This window comes from Sus scrofa, chromosome 9, assembly GCF_054392235.1.
Source record: "Sus scrofa isolate SSC_HxYL_T2T_F1_AM1 chromosome 9, Sscrofa_HxYL_maternal_Yorkshire_Landrace_v2.0, whole genome shotgun sequence".
Lineage (NCBI taxonomy): Eukaryota > Metazoa > Chordata > Mammalia > Artiodactyla > Suidae > Sus > Sus scrofa.
In genome coordinates, this window is record NC_139391.1 from 20798610 (window position 1) to 20821836 (window position 23227).

General features: G+C 41.9%; 2 protein-coding genes across 15 annotated transcripts in view; both read left to right on the plus strand.

Annotated features, from left to right (window-relative positions):
* The window catches only part of LOC106504840 (uncharacterized), a 50086-nt gene extending 47879 nt beyond the window's left edge, over positions 1–2207 (plus strand). Inside the window, exon 3 of the mRNA XM_084975610.1 lies at positions 505–2207. The gene's annotated coding sequence lies outside the window, so the exon portion shown is untranslated. The remainder of the gene's footprint in view (positions 1–504) is intronic.
* Positions 1–23227, plus strand: part of TMEM135 (transmembrane protein 135) — a 280594-nt gene that overhangs the window by 28195 nt on the left and 229172 nt on the right. For 5 of the 14 annotated variants that reach the window (XM_084975600.1, XM_021062613.2, XM_021062614.2 and 2 more), the window contains exon 1: positions 21948–22306. In XM_084975600.1, the coding sequence (XP_084831726.1) occupies positions 22290–22306 (17 nt within the window). In that variant the 5' untranslated portion in view covers positions 21948–22289. Of the gene's footprint in view, positions 1–2895; positions 3014–5973; positions 6100–21947; positions 22307–23227 lie in introns of those variants that run through there. The other 9 variants (XM_084975603.1, XM_084975602.1, XM_084975598.1 and 6 more) reach the window with 4 other exon arrangements.

Genomic DNA, 23227 nt, shown 5'->3' on the forward strand with positions numbered 1-23227 from the left:
TAATGTGAATGTATAAATACATGAATGTGTGTCTAAATCTATCTATCTATTCCTAGCTCTGTTTACTTGACAGGCTTGGGAGCAGTAAAACCTCAGGAGCAAAGAGTATACTTAGCATCTTGATTTCTAAAAGGAACCTGAGTTCTTTTCTTTGTGGGATTGAGTGATTTCAATGCTGGGGCAGTGAAAGTAAAAAATGAACCTGGACATGTTTGCCAAAAAAACAAAGGCGTGCCCAAAGAATAATGGGCACATGTCTAAAGAGCACATCAGCCAGCTTGAAGGAGCTCCCCCTGGCCATGCCTGGGATAATGTGAGCATCAAAGAAAGTAATGATAGTAGTGGGTTATATAACCCATTGGCTAAAATTGGAATCCATGAGTACATCCCAGTATAAATTAATAAATGAATCATTTGAAATTCTAATGAGGAATTGGATATTTATATACTCTCGACGTTCTCGCCCATTAAAAACAAAAAACCAAAAAACCTTTTTAATTACAGAGACAAAAAGAATGACTTCATAGTGGCCAGCAGGGCAGATACCATCTTCAACAAGGGATCAAAGCGCTGATAGCGGTAATGGGACAAATCAAAGTCATGTAGCACCCGACGGGACAGGATGAGAACATGACATTACTTCTATCATATTCCCTTCCACGTCTAGTCATGAGAAAGCTTCAGACAAGCAAATTGAGGATCATTCTACAAAATAAAAGGGCTGTAATTTTAAAATGTCACGGTCTTAAAAATCAAGAAAAGACTGAGGAACTGTTTTCAGAGTAAGGAGACTAAAGAGACATGCCATAAATACAACACATGATTCCACACTCTTTTATTTTAAAGGAGGTTTTAGAAACAATTTGCAAAACTTGAGTGGGGTCAAGGAGTCGGGGGGGGAGTTGATATATCGATGTTTAATTTTCCTTGTTTTGATGGGTTTTCTTTGGTTACATTATAGAATGTCTTTGTTGGTAGGAAATACTGAAGTATTTGAGAGTGCTAGGGCCCCATGTCAACAGCTAACACTTAAATGGTTCAGAACAAAGAGGTTGTTTCTACTCTTCCAGCAACTTTTCTGTAAGTTTGAGACTGTTTCCAACTAAAAAGTAAAAAAACAGATCCCAGAAAGGTCCAAGGCATTTCTTTTGAAGCAAAAGCTTCCTAGGTGATCCCAAAGTTCTGCACTGGAAAACTACTGGGTTGAACAATGGGCGTGGATCCTTATTAACTTGGGCTTCTTTGTCCTTCGAGAGCTTGGAAAAATTTAGATTCCTAGGTCCAGCCCTGAAATCCATTAGATCAGAATTTACAAAAGTAAAGCCTGGATATGTTTTATCTATAATAAGTAGCTCTTAGGATCAGAGAAGTTTGGGAAACATTATACTTTATCGTGGAAGTCGCTGGACATTTTGTCCAAGGCACCCAGGTGTGTCAGTTTAATATCAAAATAGCAACTGATGTCTGCATACCAAGTAAGAGTAGGTGACCAGAGCAAGCTTTCTAAATTCTATTGCCAAGGAAGGCCCTTAGCTGGCCATGGATCTACAGAAAATTAGTGCCAGGAAATTGACAGCCCTGGATACATAGTTTAGCTGAGGGCATGGGAAAGGAATAAAAAGAGCACTTCCGTATTTTTATGGTTAAAAAGGACAGGAGGCTGGCCTCTGGTGGGCCTCCAGGACTGGAATGGCAGTGGTGTTTCGGTCTGTGAAAGGCCAGCAGCAGAGCTGGTCTGAGTGCACTGATGATGTGATTGGTGCTGGGCTGGAAGGAGAACAATTGTGTGTTTTGGGAAGGACTGAGCACTCAATGCGGCAGATGAGGAGATCCAGCAAGGACCGTTCTCTGTTGACTGAGGATATGGGGGTCCCTGAAGGAGCCCTCCATCAAGGCACCATGCTGGGCTTGTGCAGTGAACTGGGCCAGCATCTGATCGTGCCTGGCCGACTGTGGGAGACCAACTTTCAACAGCAATACCTTGAGGCATGGATGCTTGGATACCAGGGCTCGGCTTAGCTTGAAGTAGAAGTCAAATGGACTTCCTAAGTGGACAGTGGACACTCTCGAGGGTTCCCAGAAGATCTAGATGAAGGATATATGTATGTATCAATGGATCACTTTGCTGTACACCTGAAACTAACACAACATTGTAAATAAACTATACTCCAATATAAAGTAAAAATCAAATTATAGTAATCAAATAATAATTATTTCTTAAGATTTTTTTTTTTACCTTTTTGTCTTTTTTAGGGTTGCACCCCAGGCATATGGAAATTCCCATATAGGGGTTGAATTGGAGCTGTGGCTGCCAGCCTACACCACAGTCACAGCAACACCAGATCCAAGCCACGTCTGCAACCTACACCACAGCTTACAGCAATGCCAGATCCTTAACCCACTGAGCAAGACCAGCAATCAAACCCACATCCTTATGGATCCTAATTGGGTTTGTTAACCACTGAGCCATGACAGGAACTCCAGATTTTTATTTTTTCTATTATAGTTGATTTACAATATTCTGTCAATTTCTGCTATATAGCAAGTGACCCAGTCATACACACACACACATATATACATTCTTTTTCTCACATTATCCTCCATCATGTAGAAATCAAATTTAAATAATAAATAAAATGGATTCTAGGATGTTGCAGTTACTTAATGATAATCAAAACCAGACTCTTCTTCTTCATTCACTTAGGAATAATTAGAGATTTTTGTCAGATAGAAAAAAAAAAATCTTTAAGCAAGAATCGCACTGAAATTAAGCCTATGTTCCTTTTAAAAGAAGAGCTAGAGGAAAGGAAAGCATCCCTAAGAAAGTGATACCAGTTTCTACAATCATCTAGCATGAGGGGCTCACGTCTTTTTTTTTTTTTTTTCTTTAATTAGGAGGATTGAATATGTGATCCTTCTTCTGCCTCAAGCATTAAGGAGCCGTTTATACCAGCTACGTTTCAGTGGATCCACAGTCATTTCTACTGCACTGCTTGACGCATGCTGGAATCTGGTACGTAATTTCAAATGAATGGAAAAACAGCATGTGATAATTATGATTCCCACAGATTTGGCTGGGAACCTATTTTAGGCCTTCCTTTATAGTCCACAAAACCTTATGTTAAATAGGTTACTAAGTACCTGGACTGTATTTTATAGTACCTTCCAGATGCGTATACTCGGTCTTCCAGACCTCACCAGGCTATGATTAAAAATGAGGTCAGGTTTACCTTGTAACATCCACATTGCTGTGGCTCAGACTTTCTCATCTGATGATGGGAAGTCTCATCTTATATGAGGCTCCTCTCCACACTTCCCAGTGGCTCACAGGTCCCACAAATCCATACCGCCCCCGCTGCCAATGTGGTTCCAGATTGTTCATTTCACCTCCTCCGTTGTCCCCTTGCACCTCCTGCAACCCCACGATCAATTGCAGCCACCACAGTTATGCTGGCCTCAAGGGAAGGCTTTTCTCCCCTTGAGTAAATATTCCCAAACGAGGACACAGACCTTTTTATTTAATTTCCCATAGAAATTAAATAAAAGGACTAGGCTGCAACATTTAGCAATCTTTTACAGAAAGGTTAAGGATAGTGAAAGAAGGGACAAAACTGACAAATTTTATTTATTTTTTAACTTTTTAAATATTTTGTTTTTTTCGGGCCGCACCTGTGGCAAATGGAAGTTCTCTGGCCGGGAGTCAAATGAGAGCTGCCGCTGCTGCCAACCTACGCCACAGCTTATGGCAACGCCAGATCCTTAACCCACTGAGCGAGGCCAGGGATCGAACCCACGTCCTCATGGATGCTAGTCGGGTTCTTTTTTTTTTTTTTTTTTTTTTTCTTTTTGCCATTTCTCTGGGCCGCTCCCAAGGCATATGGAGGTTCCCAGGCTAGGGGTCCAATCAGAGCTATAGCCGCCAGCCTACACCAGAGCCACAGCAACACGAGATCCGAGCCGCGTCTGCAACCTACACCACAGCTCACGGCAACGCCAGATTGTTAACCCACTGAGCAAGGGCAGGGACCGAACCTGCAACCTCATGGTTCCTAGTCGGATTCGCTAACCACTGCGCCACGGCGGGAACTCCTAGTCGGGTTCTTAACCCACTGAGCCACAACAGGAACTCCCAAACTGACACAATTTAAAATGGCTCTGAGTTCTGAATGCTCTCAGAGTCCACAAGCCAAGGCACAGGCTGTCTTAGGGCCGTGGAGGTGCCTTCCTGCCTAGTTCCCAGGCTTGTACTCTCTGGCAGCAGCTCCTCATCTTCTCCCTTTGGGAGTGACCGCCAATGAGTTCACCCTGCTGAAAGTTCAGGCCCTCATCTCCAGAGGCCCCAGGAGAAGACCACATCTCTTCCCGCCGTCTTTCTTGGCTCAAGCCTGCCCCGTCTTCGAGCCCCATTTCCTGTCCACTTCCTCTGAGGAAGTTCCGGCCCTCCCCCACTCCCAAGGTCAAGTCTGCTCCTATGGCCTCTGTGAGATCATCGCCTCGAGGCAAAATATCCCATAGAGGGCATCCCCCAAGTCTGAGTTTGAGTATTACCACGTGTGAGATAATAGCAGTCCAGTCCTTTTGTACTAAGCCTAAAACCATCCTGTTCCCTTTTATGGCATTTTGTCCACATGAAGTAAAAAAACCCAGAACCGTAGCTTCTCTGTAGTCCTAAACTCCTCACTCTTTATCTCCGGTGAAAAGTTGTTTAAGCAGGAAGCTCAAGCATTTCTACTAAAATAAATAATTTCGGAATTCCTATTGTGGCTCAGTGGTAACAAACCCAATTAGTATCCATGAGGATGTGGGTTCAATTCCTAGCTTCGCTCAGTGGGTTAAGGATCCAGCATTGTTATTGCACTGTGGTGTAGGTCACAGAGGTGGCTCAGATCTGGCGTTGCTGTGGCTGTGGTGTAGGCCAGCAGCTGTAGCTCCAATTTGAACCCCTAGCCTGGGAACTTCATGTGCTGCAGGTGCAGCCCTAGAAAGACAAAAATAAATAATAAAATAAAATAAGCAATTTCATGCAAGCTAAGGGAGTCTACACTCACATCTTGGAGGAAACACTTCTCCAGAGGCATCTTAAGCTACAGAGGTATAGCTCCCCCGCCCCATAATAAAGGCAACATTTGAAAGTATGATGCAGAAAAGTTTAGAGCTCTGGAGTTGGAGCTATTACACTTCCATTCCAGAAAACCCTGGTTCAATATTAGTCTGTCTAACCTTGTCCATTTAGATCATTTTCCCAAAGCAAAACTACCCTTGAAAAACTGCTTGAAGATCTGAAGTTACAGAATTCAAGCCCCTCTGCCCACCTTCCCCAGCCTTCAGAAATCTCAGGCCATGTTTGCCAGGGCTCTGGTTACAAACACCATGAGCCTATCTGCCCTTAGAGACTGTGGCTTTCCCCACGCGTCTCACTCCCGAAGGGGAGTCAAGCTTCAAGGTAAGGGTAGACAGAAACTCCTTCTTCCTTCCAGGGGCCACAACCCTTTCCCTGCCACATAAATATGGAACTCATTTCAATTTCTTTTTCTTGAACCTTAGATACCTGGCTTGTCAACAGTCATTCAGAAAGAATTTTGTTAAGGTTAAAGAATTAGAGTTAGCCAAATTGTGAAATTGAAACTCTATAGGGATTCAATTTCTGTAGTCATAGGTCATGCAGAATTAAATGAATCTGGAGGTGTGGATTTTAGTGGGTTTAGGTTGTGGAGATTGTCAACTTAGATAAACTGAAGCAAAAGGTGAATTTTCTCAGTACCTTTCTGAATAGGCTTGAAGTATAATTAACAACAGCTGGCAAGAGCTCAGGTCTATTTCCATTTATATTGGCCACTAGCCCAAACAAGAAAAATGGATTTTTGCCAATCTTAAAGCTAAAAATCATCAATAGGGAATGCCATGGTATACAAAGGTATATGTATATGGTTTACAGAAAGGAGGGAAATAGAACTTTCCATTCTTTTCTCTCAGCATCAGTTCCATTCACTGAAGAATTTGTAACCCATGTGCCAGGCACTGTGCTAGGTCCTGAAGTTGCCATCAAGATGAATGAACAAGCCTGCCCTTGAGCTCCTCACCTCCCAGTTGGGGATAGAGGTGAGTGGGGTGGCAGGAAACACTGCTAACTAATGTGTTAAAATAAAAAGGCTGTTCTCAGTGATAACAGAGGAGTGAATCATGCATTGTAAAAGCACATAGAAAGGCAACTATCTCTGCCCAGAAAGTTTCATAGATGCATTTGAATCTGAGTAGAAGGTCACCACAAGAGAGGAATTTGATATTTGTTTGATGTCTACTCTTCTTACTCCACTGACTCTAAATTTTGTGTGGTTGGGATTGATCTTGTTTCACTGCTGTATGCCGGGCACCCAGCTCAGCACCTAGCATCCATCAGGTGTTCTAAAATACATCGGTCCCATTGACTGAAAATATCTTTGGTGGTGAGAACCACCCGTACAATAACAAACAACACAATGTTTTTTCTAGGCTGAAGTTTATAATATCAGCACCAACAGCTCCTGGAAAGGAAAGAGATAGCTCCCAAAATAGCTCCAAAGAGTAAGGGCTAGAGAAGAAGCCGCAACCTGAGTTCCAGTCTCCGTTCTGTTATTAATGTTTCCTTACTCTGAATCAGTGATTATCCTGTACCAACCTTAGTTTTCTCACTTGTAAAACAGCCATTTCGTTATTTCTTATTATAACATTACTTACTGTAAAAAAAGGAAGCAATTGATAGAAGAGGAATGACTGGGAGTTCTCCTGTGGCACAATGGATTAAGGATCCAGCATTGTCACTGCAGCAGCTGGGGTCACTGTTGTGGTGTGGGTTCAATCCCTGGCCTGGGAATTTTCACATGCTGCGGGTGCAGCCCAAAAAAATTTTTCTTAAAAAAAAGAGAGGAAAGAAAGTAGCACTGCTTCTTTTCTTTCCTTTTCTAAATGCAAAATTAACACATGCATCGCAGCTTTAGGATGGCAGATGGAGTGCATCCTGTTCATCTCTCCCTCCCTCACCAAAATTGCAGGATTGATTAAAAAAAAAGTTTAATAACTATTCAAAAGCAAAGAAGGAACTTTTGATTAGAAGCTGTGATCAAGGGGGAAACCAGAGCAGTGAGCTGAGGCTCCCATCACCTCAGAGCTATTGCTCTTTGTCATGTGCTGTCCTGACTGGGAGCCGTCTGGTTGTCTCTAACCAAAGAGATGAAGAGATAGAAAAAATTGAAATGAGAGGAAAGGTAAGAGGAGAAAAAATTGAAATGAGAGGAAAGGTAAGAGGCTACAAAGATTTTATCATCATTTGAATGCAGTTATTTTAAAACTGTTTAATGCCATGGATCTCTCTGCAGTGGCTTAGTGAAGACTATGAGATCCCTTCTGTCTTAAGTCCAGTTGAGCTGCTAAAACAACAGTTGAGCTGCTACCTACTGGGTAGCTTATTGCAACAGAAACTTATTTCTCACAGTTCTGAAGGCAGGGTAATCCAAGGTCATGGTGCTGGTATGGTCATGTTCTGGTGAGGGCCCTCTTCCTGATCCATAGCCAGGACGCTTGCTATGCCCTCACAAGGTGGGAGGGCTGAGAGATCTCTCTGGGCCTCTGTTTGTTAGAAGGGCACTAATCCTATCCATGAGGGCTCCACCCTCATTACCTATGCACCTCTCAAAGTCCCCACCTCCTAATACCATCACATTGGGCACTGGAGCTTTTTTTTTTTTTTTTTTTTGTCTTTCCTAGGGCTTCACACCTGGCATATGGAGGCTCCTAGGCTGGGGTCTAATCAGAGCTGTAGCCACTGGCCTACGCCAGAGCCACAGCAACGTGGGATCCAAGCCACGTCTGCAACCTACACCACAGCTCATGGCAACACCAGATCCTTAACCCACTGAGTGAGGCCAGGGATTGGACCCGCAATCTCATGGTTGCTAGTTGGGTTCGTTAACCACTGAGCCACGACAGGAATTTCTCTTTTCTTTCTTTTTTTTTGGAATTTCAACATATGAATTTTGTGGAGATCTAAATGTTCAGACTGCAGCACCTTCTCAGATTAATGCCTTCAAATGCATGAAATAAAATATATAAGATTATATAAAAATCAATGATATTGAAATGCAATTATCAAGGAGTTCCTGTCGTGGCGCAGTGGTTAACGAATCTGACTAGGAACCATGAGGTTGCGATCCCCGGCCTCACTCAGTGGGTTAAGGATCTGGTGTTGCCGTGAGCTGTGGTGTAAGTCACAGACGCGGCTTGGATCCTGTGTTGCTGTGGCTCTGGCGTAGGCCGGCGGCTACAGCTTCGATTGGACCCCTAGCCTGGGAACCTCCACATGCCCTCGGTGCAGCCCTAGAAAAAAAAAAAAGGCAAAAAAAAAAAAAAAAAAAAGAAAGAAAGAAAAAAGAAAAAATGAAATGCAGTTATCAAAATATTAGGGTTTTGTCACAGAGTTCCTATTGTGGCTATGTGGTAATAAACCAACTAGGATCCATGAAGATGAGGGTTCAATCCCACTGCAGGTTTGCTCAATGGGTAGGGGACCCTGCATTGCCATGAACTTCGATATAGGTCACAGATGCAGGTCAGATCCTGCATTGCTGGAGCTGTGGCTTAGGCCAGCAGCTGCAGCTCCGATTCGATCCCTATCCTGGGAACTTCCATACACTGCAGGTGTAGCCCTAAAAATAAATAAATAAATAAAGTTTTGACATATGTTAACATACTAACAAGTTAAGTAATAAGATGTGACAGCCAGCTGATTATCATTTTTGAGCTATCTGCCACAATCATAATATAATATGAATATATCTATGATTTCTGTTGGTGATAATGTCTGTGATTTGTTGCCTATATTCAAATAGTGGAAAAATAATATATTTCAGTTACAAGCTAGTGAAAATCAAAATAGTTTTTTCATCCACTGGACTCCCCTGAACTCTATCCACAGACCTCAGGTTAAAAAAACTCTGGGTCTCATAGTATTTCCATGAGATTTCCCAAGAAAAGAGGAAATGTGATTCTTTAATCTTCTAGTCCTGAAAAAAAAAGACATGATACTTCAGTTTAATAGAGTTCACTAAATCCTAGCAAATAATACAAATGAAATAAAGAATACAAATGAAATAAGGAGACATGACTGAAACATATGGTAAAATACCAGCAATAAAGAGAAAGCCCTAAAAACTACCAGAATAGAAAGGTGACATACAAAGGAAAAAGAGTCAAATAGCCCTAGATATCTGATTAGCAAAATTCTATCCAAGAAAACAATGGATGAAAAAAATATATATATATATACATATACATATACATGTATATTTTTAACCACCTAAAGAAAGTTTTTCAATCATATTCTTTCCCTGTTTCAAGCTACTCCCTAGCAGTCCAGTGGGAATTTTTTTTTTTCTTAGTGGTGCCTGCAGCATGCAGAAGTTCCTGGGCTAGAGGCTGAACCTGCAACACAGCAGTGATAACACCGGAGCCTTATTAACAGCTAGGTCACCAGGAAATTCCAATAAATAGTTTTAAATACTGAGGGGAAATTTACTTTGAATCTACAATTTTATTTGTAACCAAATTATAAGTAGTTTGAAATAGAGCAAAAGCAAAATAATGCTGTTTTTGGACATATAAAGATTTAGAAAAATTAGCACACATGACCTAAATAAACTCTACCAAGAAAAAAAATTATCCAGAAAGAGGCATTGGAATGCAAGTATATTGGGACAAATTAATTAATGTCATAGAATAAACAGTAAAAAGTGGAAGAGCTCTGGCCTGACCCTTTTATTTATTTATGTATTCTCCTACACCTTTTTCAATACCAATGTAAACCTGTACAAAAATGCAGATATACAAGTTACTTTTTATTCTTTAAACAGTGAGCTCACTCGTATAAAATAGTTTGTGTGTTTTTTTTCCCCATTTAATGGAATGTTATGTACGTTCATCAATATTGGTACACACAGATCCACCTTACTCATTAACTGCCTACATCCCACAATATAGATGTATCACTGTTTATTCATTTAACATGTCCCAAAGATGGACAGTTAGGTAAATTTAACATTTTTGCTCTTATAAATCATGCTTAGAGAAATTTTTTGGTCAATATTTCTATAGAGTAGAGGCTTCAGAAACAGAAGTATTGGGTCAAAGAATATGTGTATATGTACTTAAAATGTACATAGATCCTGCTGAAATGATTTCTAAAAATATCACTAATTTATAGTCAGAGTACAAGTATATGAGATGCAGTATTTTAAGGGGGGAAATCTTGAAACATGAGACCAGATACCAAGTGGAGAGAATTTGCTGTGGATTTTTTTTTTTTTTAAGACAGAAAATAAGCATGACTTTGACGGCCTGTGACAGATGGCTTTGACCTTCAGACCACATGGACAATACTTTTCAAAATTGATCTCAAACTAATCCAAAAAGGAAGGAACTCAACAATTCAGTTAGGTTTTATTCTATTAAGAGTAGACTAGTAAATACATTCTTGCAGGTAATTTTATCTTTCATAAGGTAATCTTAATGAGGAAAACCTCTGCCTTTGGACTTAATTCTAAGCATCATGGAGCCCTGATTTGTACAGTGGAAGTGATAAAATCTTTGATAAGAAGTATATGCATCATCTTAGAAGTTACATATTTGTAATATGTAAGACTGTGATTGTTGGCCAGGTTTAGACATGCACTTCAGACTTTTAGGAAAACAGATACTGAAAAATTTAGAGAGAAAAAAATATAAATGGCCCATAACTTGAATCTTCAAATGAGAGTGTAACTACAGAGTGGTTAACTATAGAAGTTTAACTTGAAAGGTATATTTTAAATTGTGTTTTACAGCAAATACTTGAATGTGTCTCTGTGCTAAATATTGGGTTATGTCTTAAAGACACTGCAACTGTTTTGGAGGACATTGTGAGAACTTAATGCATTTGACATGTATTAATTCTCTGAATTACTTTAAGCAAAAAGATATCTCCATTTTGCAAGTGGGTAATATCAATTGAAGAGAGGAAAACGATAGCATTTATTTTAAAAGATTATATTGGCTACCTTCTATGCGTACACCTAACACACAAATAACAAGAGATGAGTCCTATCTTCTAAGCACATATAGTTTTGTTAAGTACCAGAGTTTCAGAAAATATCACTTAAAGAAAAGCAGTAGAGGAGTTCCTGGTATGTTTGCAGTGGGTTCAGAATCTGACTGCAGTAGCTCTGGTTGCTGTGGAGGCGTGGATTACAGCCTTGATCTGGAACAGTGGGTTACAGGATCTGGCATTGCTGCAGCTGGCTGGAATTCAGTCCCTGGCCTGGGAATTTATATAGGCCCTGGGTGCAACCATTAAAAGAAAAGAAAGGAAGGGAAAAGAAAAGCAAAGCAGTAGAACCTTCACAAAGAAAAATAAAATGCTGGTACTACATGTCATGTGTAGATTTTCAAAGGACTGGTGAAAAGTTAGAAAAAGAGGCATCTGTTTAAGGAAGGACACACGTGAAAAGCAATAAGTTCTCTGAAGATGTAGTTAAATCCCAGAATGAACAATTGTTTGAGTCTCTTTATGGTCAACAAATAGGACACTGTAGCTATGTTTGGCCTCAGATAGGGGAAGGAGTAGGCCCTGTGCTTGGGAACAAATAATGCAATCTAAATGGATGATAAGCAGAATACAAAGTGATTAACTCTTCTTTTGCTTGACCTTTTCTGTCAATAATCATTTGTTAGAAAGAATAAAACTGAGAATCACCGAAGCCCAAGGTGGTTGAGAAGACCATGAAGAATTCAGCTATTTTCCATAAAGGCAAGTGTCCAGCCTCAAGTAGATGTCATCAGTTACATATCATGGAACTATAACAGCTTGTAAATATTGCAAAATGATGGCGCTTATGGATAGGTTTGTGTGCTCATGGATAGTTTGAGAGGACCAGAGCTTGAGGTCGGGCTAATATTGTCCCAGTCCTATAATAAGTGCACAGTTCCCTTTCTAGAAACTATTTAGGCTGAAGTGATAATGAAAAATTTCTAAGAGTCAGTTATTTGTTCCCTCAAAATATTGCTGTTTCATACTAGTATGGTAGCTGCTACCGGACAATATAAAGATGACAAATAGGACATAGATTCTGCCTCCAAGGAACAGAAAATTTAATAAGGGAGTTAAGGAAGTAAGCCAAAAACAAACAAGCAAAGTAAGAAAGGGTAAGTTGTAAATATTTTTTCTTGCATTCTTCTTTAAGGAGAACATAGAGTGCTTCACAGTTTCTCTCCCGTCACATCTTTCATTTATTTATTGATGCAATATTTTATTTACTTATTTATTTGTCTTTTGTCTTTCAGGGCCATATCCACAGCATATGGAGGTTCCCAGGCTAGGGGGTGTGATTCAATATTTTGTTAAATGTGTTACATGTGCAAGGCATTGTGCTGAGTGGTAGAGAAAATAACAAAGAAGGAGTTCTCATTGTGGCTCAGTGGTTAACGAATCTGACTAGGAACCATGAGGTGGCGGGTTCGATCCCTGGCCTTGCTCAGTGGGTTAAAGATCCGGCGTTGCCGTGAGCTGTGGTGTAGGTTGTGGCTCAGATCCCATGCTGCTGTGGCTGTGGCGTAGGCCAGCGGCTACACCTCCGATTGGACCCCTAGCCTGGGAACCTCCATATGCCATGGGAGTGGCCCAAGAAATGTCAAAAAAGACAAAAAGAAAAGAACAAAGAAGACTCAGTAGATATTGCCCTTGAGGAGCTTCCAGGGAGAAGGAAATTTTATTTAAAATTTAAATGTTAATATCTTAGTCTGTTTGGGCTGCTGTAACAAAATACTATAGACTGGGTGGCTTAAACAACAAACATTTACTTCTCACCATTCTGGAGGCTGAGAACTCCAAGAAGAAGGCACCAGCTGATTCCATGTCTAGTGAGGACTTGCTTCCTGGTTCATAGCTGGTGCCTTCGGGCTATGTTGTCACAAGGCCAAAGGAGTGAGAGAGCTCTTTGGAGTCTTTTTTGTAAGACACTAGTCCCTTTGGTGAGGGAGGGCTCCCCATCATCATCTAATCACCTCCAGAGGCCAGCACTTCCTAATACCATCACATGGGGAGTTAAGATTTCAACATATGAATCTGGAGGAGACATAAACATTTAGTCCATTGGATCCACTTAATTTAGTTCTTTCTTTTTTTTTTTTTTTAAGGGCTGCACCTGCAGAATATGGAAGTTCCCAGGCTAGGTGTCAAATTGGAGTTGCAGCTGCTGACTTACACTACAGCCACAGCAATGCCCGGATCAGAGCTACATCTTCAAGGTAAACTACAGCTCAAGGCAACACTGGATCCTTGACCCACTGAGTGGGGCCAGTGATCGAACCCGCATTCTTGTGGATACTAGTTAGGTTCTTAACCCACTGAGCCACAATGGGAATTCCTACTTAAGTTCATCTGAAACAAGCTGCAGGGTTGTATTTATAATCATTCGAAAAAGGAGGGTCAAGCAGTCCACAAGGGTGAAGGAGAATCAACTGAGAAGCTTAGCCTCTTGTCTTACAGGTATTTGTGTATTTGGGCAGAGACAATGGTATGTACTTAACTAATCTCATTTCACCTTCCTTTTCTGGTCCCACAGGAAGACAACAATTTCTATCTTCCCTTGAAATTAGGTGGGGAACATTTAACTAGGTTCTGGAAATGCCATGCAAGCAGAAATAATGTGATCCACTTCAAGTCCTGGCCCTTAAAAATAAAAATAATCAATATTTACTAAAACTAAACATACAACTGGAGTTCCCGTCGTGGCGCAGTGGTTAACGAATCCGACTAGGAACCATGAGTTTGCGGGTTTGATCCCTGCCCTTGTTCAGTGGGTTAACGATCTGGCGTTGCCGTGAGCTGTGGTGTAGATTGCAGACGCGGCTCGGATCCTGCGTTGCTGTGGCTCTGGCGTAGGCCGGTGGCTACAGCTCCGATTCGACCCCTAGCCTGGGAACCTCCATCTGCCGCGGAAGCGGCCCAAAGAAATAGCAAAAAGACAAAAAAAAAAAACAAAAAAACAAACAAAAAAAATACAACTGCCTCATGACTGAGCATTTCCACTCCTAGGAATATGCCCAAGAGAAACAAAAGCATATGCTACAGAAAGATGAATGAAAGAATGTTCATAGCAGGTTTAGTCATAATAGCCTCAAACTCACAACAACCCAAATGTCCTAGAATGGGAAAAATTCATATAATAGAATATTGCACAGTGATTAAAAAAAAAAAACAAAAACTATTGGAGTTCCTGTTGGCTCCGCTGAAATGAATCTGACTAGTATCCATGAGGACTCAGGTTCTATGCCAGGCCTCGCTCAGTGGGTTAAGGATCTGTTGTTGCTGTGAGCTGTGGTGTGAGTCGCAGATGCGGCTCGGTTCTGGCATTGCCATGAGCTGTGGCATAGGCTGGCGGCTACAGCTTCAATTTGACCTCCTTGCCTGGGAACCTCCATATGCCACAAAAAAAAAAAAAAAAAAAAAAAAAGATCAAAGAAATGAACTATTGTTACAGTAACATGCACAAAATCTTGAGTAAAGGAAGTCGGGTGCCCCAAAATATTCATGTTTATCTCCATTAATGCGAATTTCAGGAAAAGGTGAAAAGAAGCTATGGTGATAGAAGTCTGAATTGGGATTACCTCTGTTTGCAGGTGTATTCACTGGGAAGGAGCACAAGAGAGCCTTCTGGGTTGGTAGAAATACTCCTTTTTCAGGATAGTTGTCTTAGGAGTGAAGGCAAATGTAAAAATTCATCAAGCTGTACACTTAAATATTTTTGCACATTACTATGTACAACAACTAAAAATTATGCATGCACATACATACAAATCAAAAAATAACAACAAAAATTGACCATTGAAAGCCCAGTAAAAATAAGAGGAACGCTTAACCTTGAATTACTTCTTGAAGGAAAGTTGGCCTGCAGGGCGGGCCAGCCTGCTTTGGACTTTCTGTGAGCACAAAATAAACCTTTCTTACTCTAAGCCCCTGAGATTTAAAGGTATATTTGGCATCACGGCCTAGTCTAACCTTTCTTGGCTAATACAATATTCATCACCCATATAACTGCCAAGGTCAGAAGGTCAGAAACCTGCAGGCTAAGTCTTTCATAGGCTGTGACTGAAAACAAACTTATAAATGAATATATAAATTAAAATTCCAATTCACTAAATGAAAGTGAGGAGGGAAAACTCTGTCATTCAAACTAGAGTATTTGTGTTACCATGATTAAGTTCTTTCTTTCAAGAAAGATGTGCATAGGAAAGTCAAACCACAATAAAAGTTTGTTTGGTGCATGTGTTCTCAGAGAAAGAGCATTACTTAGATGAGTCAAATGTTTAATGCCATCCTTCCAACAAAGCTTGCAAATCCATTTTATTTTATTTTATTTTTGGTCTTTTTTTTGCCACTTCTTGAGCCGCTCCCGAGGCATATGGAGGCTAAGGGTCAAATCAGAGCTGTAGCCGCCAGCCTGTGCCACAGCCACAGCCACACGAATCTAAGACGCATCTGTGACCCACACCACAGCTCAAGGCAACGCCGGATCCTTAACCCACTAAGTAAGGGCAGGGATCGAACCCGCAACCCCATGGTTCTTGGTCGGATATGTTAATCACTGAGCCACGACGGGAATTCCGCAAATCCATTTTATAGTAAATGTACTTTATCAGTGGACCCCTTGGGAATACCTGAGGTCCCAGAATGCAGTTTCTACTCCCCTCAGCTTGTGCCTCAGTGACTCATCTTCTTCTTTTTCGTCTCCTTCTTCCTCTTCTTTTCTTCCTCCTCCCCCTCCTCTCCACCACCCACCCCCGTCCTCCCCACATCTTTTTGCTTCCAACTCTATTAACTGTTTTTTTTTTTTTTTTAGGCATATTACTACATTCTAACTTTTTAGATAGGTGTTTGGCTTCTGAGGTATTCCTTTTGATATAGCTACTCCTCTCTATTGTATGTAGTTTATGCATTTTTATGATGATATAAAAGAAAAAATCATAAGTCTTTTACTTTCAAATTCTCTGGTGGGAGTGGTTGGAGTTTGAGATGCAGGAAAGTGCTGTCCTAACCTTCGACTCCAAGTACTGGTACCATCATTGAACTGGCCTAGACTCTGGGAATTCCATACAGCATATCTGGATATTTCACGTTATTTGAGAGCGTTTGTGGAATTCTTGAAGCCGTGAAGGACAGCGATGAAATTGTTATCAGAGACCGGAGAAAAAGGGATCTCTATTATGTACCTGTATGTAGTGGAGGAAAGTTTGGCAACACACTTGCCTGATGAATTGTGGAATCTAGAAAATATCTCCAACAAATTGGTACATTCGGTTAAGGAAATTTCCAGGCAGAATGTTGAAAGTACCTACTGTTTTTTTAAAAAATGGATGTGTGATAAGACACACAGAGATAGAAGGACTAGTCAATTGATATAGAGGAAATATAAAGAACTGAGGGTCTTTGGGTTAAAAAACAAAGCTGTTTTTCACTCCTAGCTTGTCCAAGTGGTAAAAGGTTATGAAAGTATGGAATTGCTTTAACGCAAAAGTTAAAGCTGGGGTGCAGCTGTGAGACTTTTTTAAAACTGTAGAAAGATTTAAGAATGTTCTTTCTGGATCTCCTCAGCTTGATAAGAGGGCTTCTAAATATTTTAAGAGCATTTTCCAACAGCTTCCTGACTCTCAGCTCAAGATGGAAAGTGTCTGCCTCAAAGAGATTTGTGAGTGTGACTTTTAAAAAATGGAGTGGTTATAATTTGATATATAAGAATCCCCCAAATTTTAAAAGAGAACTGTATTGGCAGAATAGCTGTTTGAACTGAAAGAGCCTAAGTATTTCTCAATATAGCAGCTTTTAACATTTATATGGGTAAAAATTTACATTTACATTTTAAAAACTGAATATAGTATTTTAAAATAAAATGATTTGAAGAAAAATGTGAAGTTATTTTGCAGTCAAAATTAGTAGAAAATCAGAATCATATGTAGCTATTTTGAAAAGCTTGCCTGCTTTTAACAAAGAGAAAGTGTATCAGAATGTTGCTGGAATTAGGAGGTACCACAGTATCACACACTAATTTCTACAATGAATGCATGTAAAGCTGAATAGTTTAATGTGGTTAAATCCTCTGTATGACATCTTAAGAGCTTTTCCATTCTTTTCCAAAGACATCTTTAAAGCCAGAATCTTGCAAGAGCAGCAGTTTTAGCTTGGCTTGTCTTCAAAGCCTTTGAATTCACCGAGAGATTGCCAGATAAGTTTCCTTCATTCTCTGTGTATCTTCCTAGAAGAAACTCTGGTTCGATTTATTGATGAAACCTAAAGCCTTTTAAAAAAGTAAGCAACAATGAAGGCCCAAGAGAGTAACCAGTCAAGCTACTGGTCACATGTGACCTAAGAGAACAAACAGCCCAGGCAGGTAAAATGTGTAATATTACCCTTAAAATTAATGGCAACATTATGAGAAAGCTTTCTTTTGACTAACAGCCTTATGTATCTTATAATACCATATAAAGGAATTTCCAAATGCAAACTACTGATTTATGGCAAACTGCTCTTTTTGCAAAAAAATTTGTCTTTTTAGGGCTGCATCCGTGGCATACGGAAGTTCCCAGGCTAGGAGTGGAATCAGAGCTGCAGGTGCTGGCCTATGCCACAGCCACAGCAACGTGGGATCCGAGCCTCATCTGCGACCTACACCACACCTCATGGCAACTCAGAATCCTTAACCCACTGAGTGAGGCCAGGGATTGTACCCTCGTCCTCATGGATACTAGTTGGGTTCATTAGTGCTGAGCCACAACGGAACCTCTACCAAAAAATTTCTTTTAATCCTAAAGCACAGATCATCCTCCCTGAGAATTTATTAATGCCTCCCTGTTCTGGATTTTCTGTAGCAGCACCGGCAAAGAGACAGAAATATACCAGATAGAGAATATATTTTCCATTCCTTTACATCTGAGAGTTTGCCTAAAATTGCCCCTTCACCCTCCAACTCTAATGAGCACTGTCATTTTTGGCACCTGTGACAACAATAACATTCTTCTCAAATATTTTTAAATTCCAAGTCTTGATTTAACACTTAATTCAAAGAAATCACATGCTTTTAATTGCAATTTAAAACTTTCATTATTTCTTGGTACATGCCACATGGTAAATATAATGCTTATCATTGATGCAAACTACATGTGCTATTACATTCAAAAGCAACTGGTAATTAGCAAATCTGAATTATTTGGTAATCAAAACACTATTTTTCAAGTATTGTACATCCTAGCAAAATGGTTTGTTACTTATATTTGGCATTTTACTTTATTTTAAATACATGTTAGGAATTTTGGGGTTGATGTGTAACACATTTTATTTTTTCCCATTCAGCATTTTCTTGAGGAGCATCAGATTTTCAGAGATGGGTTATTGAAATTAAGTAGGATAAGCCTGTGTTACTATGTTAACTGCATAGGAATTTAGGTTGTCCCCCTTGAGGAGAGGATATGTTTATCTGTGGGAAAAAAGATATGCCCAGATATTTGGGTAGCCAGAGGCATTGAGCTATAGCAGGCACTTCTGATTGCCCCTAGTATCTGTTCTTTTCATTTTGTTCAGTAATAAAACCCCAAATGTAAGCTGGACATTTGTCCAACCAATAAAAAAGATTACATTTCTCAGCCTCGTTTGCAACTAAGTGGTGGCTATGTGACTAGGTTTTGGGTGATGGGTTGTAAGTGGTGGTTTCCATGGATCTTCTGGGAAGTTTTCTTACAAGAGAGAAAGTATGTGCTCTGTTCCTCTTGTGCTGGTTTTCCTGGCTAGCATGTGGATGCCATGGCTCAAGGTGAAGCAGCCATGTTCTAAGTTAGGATGGAAATCACAGGTAATAGTTGGCAGAGCAACCTGTCAGGAGTCTGGGATCCCTAGTGGTTATGGAGCCAATATCTTAGCCTAAGACTGTCTGTGTTTATGGGGGGGTGGGGGTGGGAGATGGGGATAGATTTTTATCTTTAAAATTTTTTTTTTTTTTTTTTTGCTTTTTAGGGCTGAACCCATGGCATATGGCGGTGTCTAATCAGAGCGAGGTGTCTAATCAGAGCTAAAATTGCCCGTCAACACCACAGCCACAGGAATGGGGATCCGAGCCCCATCTGCAGCCTACACTGCTCATGGCAATGCTGGATCCTTAACCCACTGAGAGAGGCCAGGGATAGAACCTGAATCCTCATGGATACTAGTCGGCTTTGTTTCCGCTGAGCCATAATGGGAACTCCTTGTTTATATTTTTAATTTTTATTTTTTACCACTGTTAGTTTGGGCTTTCAATCTGCATACTCTTCTTTTATTACCTTATTTAGTTTATACTATCTCATACTATTATACCTATCACATTATCTTTTTTTTTTTTTGGCATCTTTTCGTCTCTTTAGGGCCGCCCCCCTCGGCACATGGAGGTGTCCAGGTTAGGGGTCAAATTGGAGCTGTAGCCGCCGGCCTACGCCACAGCCACAGCAAGGCACAATCTGAGCCACGTCTGTGACCTACACCAGAGCTCATCGCAATGCCGGATCCTTAACCCACTGAGCAAGGCCAGGGATCAAACCTGCATCCTCATGGATGCTAGTCGGGTTCGTTAACCACTGAGCCATGAAGGGAACATTATCTTTTTTAGTTTTCTTGCTTTTTTTCCCCTTTTCCCTTTCTAGATTGTCAGGTGAAAACAGATACCTTCTCTCTCCCTCTTTCTCCTTTTTGTAATATGCAACAATTTTTATTGCAACAGTGGTCTTTTTGTGAGGGTAGGAAGTCTGATCTCAAAAACTGTGTTGGGGAGTTCTTGTCGTGGCTCAGTGGTTAACGAACCTGACTAGGAACTCTGAGGTTGCGGGTTCGATACCTGGCCTTGCTCAGTGGGTTAAGGATCCGGCGTTGCCATGAAGTGTGGTGTAGGTCTCAGACACGGCTCGGATCCTGCGTTGCTGTGGCTCTGGCGTAGGCTGGCAGCTACAGCTCTGATTAGACCCCTAGCCTAGAAATCTTCATGTGCTGCAGGAGCGGCCCTAGAAAAGGCAAAAAGGCAAAAAGACAAAAAAAAAAAAAAAAAAAAATTGTGTTTCATTTAAGGTTTCATTACCTAGAAACTGTCATCACACAAAGCAAGGTAGCAATCATTCAGAGGTGGTAACTTCATAAAGGGTGTATACGGATCCTCTACAGCATCACTGTCAAGTGATACTTTAGTCCTGACCAGTGTTATGACCAGAGTCACTTGCCAAGATCTGCTTTGCTTCCTCTACAATTATTTGTCTTTTATCATAATTAAGTAGAAAAGAATTGCTTTCATTCTTTTTTTTTTTTTAATCTTCTCTTGTATAGATTTCCTTATTCCCTTAACATTAAAAACCTGGGTGACTTTTTCTTTCTTTCTGTCTTTTTTTTTTGGTCTTTTGTCCTTTTAGGGTTGCACCCGCAGCATATGGAGGTTCCCAGGCTAGGGGTTGAATTGGAGCTGTAGCCAATGGCCTACACCATAGCTACAGCAACGCCAGATCCTTAACCTACTGAGCGAGGCCTGGGACGAAACCCGAGTCCTCACTAATGCTAGTCAGATTTGTTTCTGCTGATTAGAACTCCAGAAACTTGGAATTCTAAGGAAGCTGGGAATTTATTATAGGTGAGGAAACCGACATTTATAAGACTCACGGGCAATACAGGTTCCTTGTCATGCTAATTGTTAGCTAAGATTTCTAGCCAGGTATGAGTTCTAAGACCACTGCTGCCTCTACTATGTGTATTACATGAAGCTGAGTCCCCCTAAAACCAAGTTCCCTTACTGAATTTATGATTTAAAACTTGAAAGTCCTTTCTTATTCCTTCTGACCTCAGTCCTGTGCTGAGCACTAATCAACCAGTTAGATGGCTAAAACTGCTGTTGTTAATAACATCCTTAAAAGTCTAAAATTGCTATTATAGGTTATCATTAACGTACAGACTCAGTTTGCTTCTGTAGGCAAGATGGGTTCAGAGACTTCAGAGCTAAGGGTCACCTGGTCTGAGAATTGTAAGCCAGAGAAATCCTGACATCCAAAATGAGGATTAAGAAATGTTACAAGATGATGATTAATCCTAGCTCCTTTGTTTTTCCTTTGTAAGTAATCCCTAACTCAAAGACCAAGTGGGAGTGGATCTGGGGCTTGTCTCCCTTTCCCTTATGTGGCGCCCTGCAGTAAACCCTTACTTTGCTGGAAACACCTGCCCTCAGAGTTTGGCTTTCTGCCCTCAGGCGCACGAGTCCTTGCTGGGTTACATATTTGCCTGATGAGCACCGGTGGCCGACGCTGTAGATAAGACTTCCCACTGGGCCAGGGTTTGGAGAGGATGACCTACTACTGTCCTTTCCCCATACAGGATATGCAAGAACATGCCTAACAGATTTTTCAAGCCAGCTCAGGCACCGCAGATCTAAGAAAGCCCAGCAATTGGGAGCAGAGCAGTTCCAACTAGCAGGCGGACTTAGCTATTTATTACCTGCCAGTCTAGGGCAGGGGAGCTGGCAGTTCTAAGGATGGTTGTCCAGGTTCTCCTCTGGCAACTGTCTTCCTCCACTAGCTCCCAATAAAGACATTTGATCCCTTTCTTCCACTGCCCCCAGTTCTACTTGGCTGGGTTTTCAGAGGACAGAGACTGGAGTACAGTGTGACCCAAGTCAACTTCTTTGCGCATCCTCCACTGCCCGCGGGTGCTACTGCGGGGCACTGGGGAAAGCAGCGGCGAGGCGGGCGGCAGGCGCGTCCCCGAGCTGCGTTCTCCGACCTTCCGCTCCCCAGCGCCGCGCGGGCTCCGAGGGGGCGGGCACGCGCCCCCGGCCAGGCCGCTTGAGGGAGCGCGCACGCTCCGCCTCTCCCCGCCTCCCCGGTGCGTGCCCCGCCCCCTCGAGCTGCTATAAGCCGAGCGCTCAACATCCGAGGACTTTGGCCCAGAGTAACCCTGCTCCCGTGACCTTTCCCCTCCATTCCGCACCTCCCCCGAGCCCGCCCGGCGAGCCCGTGGCGGTTGGGCGCTCGCGGCTCTCTCTTCTTCCTCCCTCCCTCTCGAGCCTGAGCCTGGGCTCACCCCGCTCCGGGCCCCTGCGCGCGGCTCCTCGTCATGGCGGCTCTCAGCAAGTCCATCCCTCATAACTGCTACGAGATCGGCCACACTTGGCACCCTTCCTGCCGGGTCGCCTTCGTGCAGATCACCCGGGGCGCCCTGGAGGAGTCCCTGAGGATCTATGCCCCCCTGTACTTGGTGAGACCCATCAGCCCCTTTCCCAGGGCGAGTTCAGTGTGTCGGATGGGCCAGGGGGTGCAGCGGTGCTCCGAAGGGCGGGGACACTAGCCCCTGGTCGAGTTCTCGTCGGGAGGGGTCAGGATATCCCTGGAGGGGGTGGGTGGGATGGAGGGAGGTCGCGAGGGCCGGATATCCTAAATCCTACCAGGGATGGGAGAGGGGGGAGGGGAATTAGAGGTCGAGCTGTCATCTGAATGTCTGTTGTTGGGAGAAGAGGACGGGCTCCCAACTTTAGGATTAAGTTTGGGACACTTAAAATTGTGAGTTTAGGGACCTGCGTTATTTTTCCTCCCTCCTGCCTTGTGATGGAGAGATGTTTGTAGGTCAGCGAGGCGATGAGAAATGGCCTGCAGTCATTCCTCATCTAATTCCCCCTGTTTTGGCGTCCCCCTCACCCCCACCCCCCTTTTTAAAAGGCATATTTGACATCAGCTTCCTTTGGCCTCCTGTCTTGTCTCAAATTGGGATGACGGAATTGTGGCTTGAGGGTTTTGCAAGTATTTCTGCAAGTTCACAAAGTGGTTTGGTTGAGATTTTGCTTGGTGTTTTCAAGGGTGGTTCTAGTTTTTGAGTCAGTGAAAGTGATAAGGAGATCTGACTTTATGTCCCACAAGTTCTTGATTACATGGCTTTGCATGTAGGGTTATCTACGTTTGGAGTTTTTAATAGAGAATGTTTAGAAGTACGTCTGTGTATCACAGAGAATTGTTAAAGACGTTTGTTCTTAAATGTTCTCACCAGTGTCTCTCTCTCTCTCCTCCCCCACCTTCCCAAGAATCTCATCCTTGGTATTAAAAGATTTATCACTTTGGCTGCTTAAGTTCATTAAGTTCATTCTCTTATTTTCTTGTTTTTACACTAGCCTTTTTTAAAAAATGA